This window comes from Lipotes vexillifer, unplaced genomic scaffold, assembly GCF_000442215.2.
Source record: "Lipotes vexillifer unplaced genomic scaffold, Lipotes_vexillifer_v1.1 scaffold565, whole genome shotgun sequence".
Taxonomy (NCBI): domain Eukaryota; kingdom Metazoa; phylum Chordata; class Mammalia; order Artiodactyla; family Lipotidae; genus Lipotes; species Lipotes vexillifer.
The window spans coordinates 1,256,392-1,259,441 of record NW_006771554.1 but is presented as its reverse complement, the minus strand read 5'-3'; the positions used below and the strand labels follow the sequence as shown (position 1 = coordinate 1,259,441).

Below are 3,050 nucleotides of genomic sequence, written 5' to 3'. Positions count from 1 at the left end.
TCCCTATGCTGTTTACCTAGCTAGCTCTCTCATCCTTCAGATGTGTCAGCTTACATGTCATCTCTCCAGAAAAACCTTTCCTGACTATTCAAGTCAGTCCCCAGTTATTCTTTATCTCATCATCCTGGTTTTGAAAACACAAACATTTTTAAACTAAAGAACAAAACTATAAACAAGCCACCACTAAAAAGAAACTGGATGGACTTCCCTGGTGGCACAGTGGTTAAGAATCTACCCGCCAATGCAGGGGACATGGGCTCGAGTCCTGGTCCAAGAAGATCCCACATGCCGCGGAACAACTAAGCCCGTGCGCCACAACTACTGAGCCTGCGCTCTAGAGCCCGCAAGCCACAACTACAGAGCCCATATGCCACAACTACTGAAGCCTGCACACCTAGAGCCCGTGCTCCGCAACAAGACAAGCCACTGCAATGAGGCCCGCACACCGCAATGAAGAGTAGCCCCCGCTCGCAGCAACTACAGAAAGCCTGCACGCAGCAATGAGGACCCAACGCACCCAAAAATAAATAAATTTATTTAAAAAAAAAAACTGGGCAAACTATTTACAATATACAATATAGACAGGTTAACAGTCATCCTGCAAACATGCTTTTTTAGAGAAATTTTTTTTTTTTTTTTTGCGGTATGCGGGCCTCTCACTATTGTGGCCTCTCCCATTGCGGAGCACAGGCTCCGGACGCACAGGCTCAGCGGCCATGGCTCACGGGCCCAGCCGCTCTGCGGCACGTGGGATCTTCCCAGACCGGGACACGAACCCGTGTCCCCTGCATCGGCAGGCGGACTCTCAACCACTGCGCCACCAGGGAAGCCCTAGAGAAAATTTTTGACATCCCACCCTATCCTAAGAAAAGGCCCCTGTATTTAAAGGTCTCACAGCATCATATGCCTTTCCTCGTAACCTCTCCTTCACCATGTCTACTTCTGTGTGGTTCCTTGCCTGAGTTCTGGGAGCAGGAAATAAGTTGTTCACTATTGCTCCTCAGTCTCTAAGGAAAGACTGATTGGCATATAGAAGACAAATATTTGTTAAATGAAGGAATCAACAATCAGTAACTAAAGCATCGCTACAGACCAACAAAATAAAAACCCCATCAGAACTATTAAACATCTCAATGGCCAAAAAATATAAAGTATGCTCAATCTTGCTAATGAAAGAAATACAAATTAAAACAAGAATCTTTGTTGCCCCTCAGACTGGCAAGGATTTGAAAGAATCATCATGCTCAGTATTTGCCTTGTCACTTGCTCTTTCACACTGTGGGTTCTTTCATCTTCGTGGGCCACGGCAGCACCGCTGGTGAGGGTGATGGACTGGAGTCATCACACCCTGCTATGGAAAAGCAGCTATACGATCATCTAGGAAAACTGCCTGAGAGTATGTAGATAAACCTCTAAAATAAGCCCTCTAACCCAATCATCCTTTCTCTTGGATTGTAGCTAGGAAAACAGACAAAGTGAACAAGATGTAAGTAATTCATAGAATTATAACAGAAAGTATTTAGGAACAATTAAATTTTCATCAGTAGATAACTGGTTAAATGGTGTTCAGTAAGATGGATACTATTTTGGCCATTAAAATTAAAGATGTATACATTAAACAAAAAAGATGATTGACGATGACTTTCATAAAGTAAAACAGGCCACAGAAGTATTTTAAAAGTCTGCTTCCTTTTTTTTTCCTAAATATACACACACAAGTTACTTATGATTCTTTGTGCCAAGATTATGGAGGATTTTCAACTTTTTAAAAAAATATGTACTTTTGTGATTGGCAGATTTTTATATAAGGACCGTTAACTATTTTACATGAAGACAAAACTATTTCCAGCTTAAATAAAATTCTAGGGGATTTTCCTGGTGGTCCAGCGGTAAAGAATCCAGCTTCCAATGTAGGGGACGCTGGTTCGATCCCTGGTCGGGGAACTAAGATCCCACATGCCGCGAGGCAACTAAGCCCACGTGCTGCAACTACTGAGCTCATGCACCTCCATGAGAGAGCCGTGTGCCACAAACTACAGATCCCACGCACCCTGGAGCCCACGCGCCATAACTAGAGAGAAAATCCGCACACCACAACTAGAGAGAAGCCCACGCGCCACAACGAAGAGCCTGCACTGCCATGTCTCAACTCAAGATCCCGAGTACCACAACTAAGACCCGACGCAGACCAAAAACAAAAAAAAATTCTAGTGGCAGTTAAAGCTTCTCGGTCCTCATATAACCCTCACTTCCTCCCCCAGTCAGGTCAGACACGGCTCCTTGGTCAGGGTCACAGGTGGCTGGTACCCGCAGGTGTACATCATCACTGCTCCGTGTTTCTCAACCACGCTTCAAAAAGTTCTGTGCAGTGTTTGCCACACTGAAATGTAATTCTTTTTATACACATTTGTCTCCCCAACAAAGCCTGAGAACCCTGAGGATCTTTCCCATTTATCATTAAACACACAGAGTTACTCAAGTGCCCCCAAACACACATCCTATAATGAAAAGATCCACTACAAAATGTATGTTTCAAAAAAATACAGATTTGTAAATGGCATATTTTCATAAGGCTGAATAGGTAACTAGGAATAGGAGATGGTGTTGTTGGGATATTCACAGATTTACCAGTGTAAACAGGTTTTGTTTAACACAAAAAAAGCTTGCCTCCTCAGAGTATACACTTGTTGCCCAGGTATTATAAAGAGGTAATTATAAAAATGAGGATTCAACTAACATAAGCAAAAAGCAGCATTTTAAAAACTGTATAGTAGTTTTACTGGATCATTTCTATGGTTGCCTAAAATCTGACTTCTTTATAAAACAGTAAGTTGCTGGAAGTTCTATCACAATTATAAAGTATATTTTCTAAATTTAATGCTGGTATCCATGAATGTAGTGCTGTACATAAAGAAGAGAAAGATGCACATATAGGCACTGTTGCACATGGCTTCATGGATATATGCGAGCACGCATGCACGCAGACACACACACACACATTTCTACTTCCACAGTACTGCTACCTACTTGATTTACAAGTTCAGGAATGC

The 3,050-nt window shown here is 42.5% G+C and overlaps 1 protein-coding gene across 1 annotated transcript in view; it reads right to left on the bottom strand.

The window, feature by feature from the left end:
- NCOA3 (nuclear receptor coactivator 3) overlaps positions 1–3,050 on the bottom strand; it is a 25,979-nt gene that overhangs the window by 9,520 nt on the left and 13,409 nt on the right. The window contains exon 16 of the mRNA XM_007446941.1: positions 3,028–3,050. Coding sequence (XP_007447003.1) covers positions 3,028–3,050 — 23 coding nt within the window. The remainder of the gene's footprint in view (positions 1–3,027) is intronic.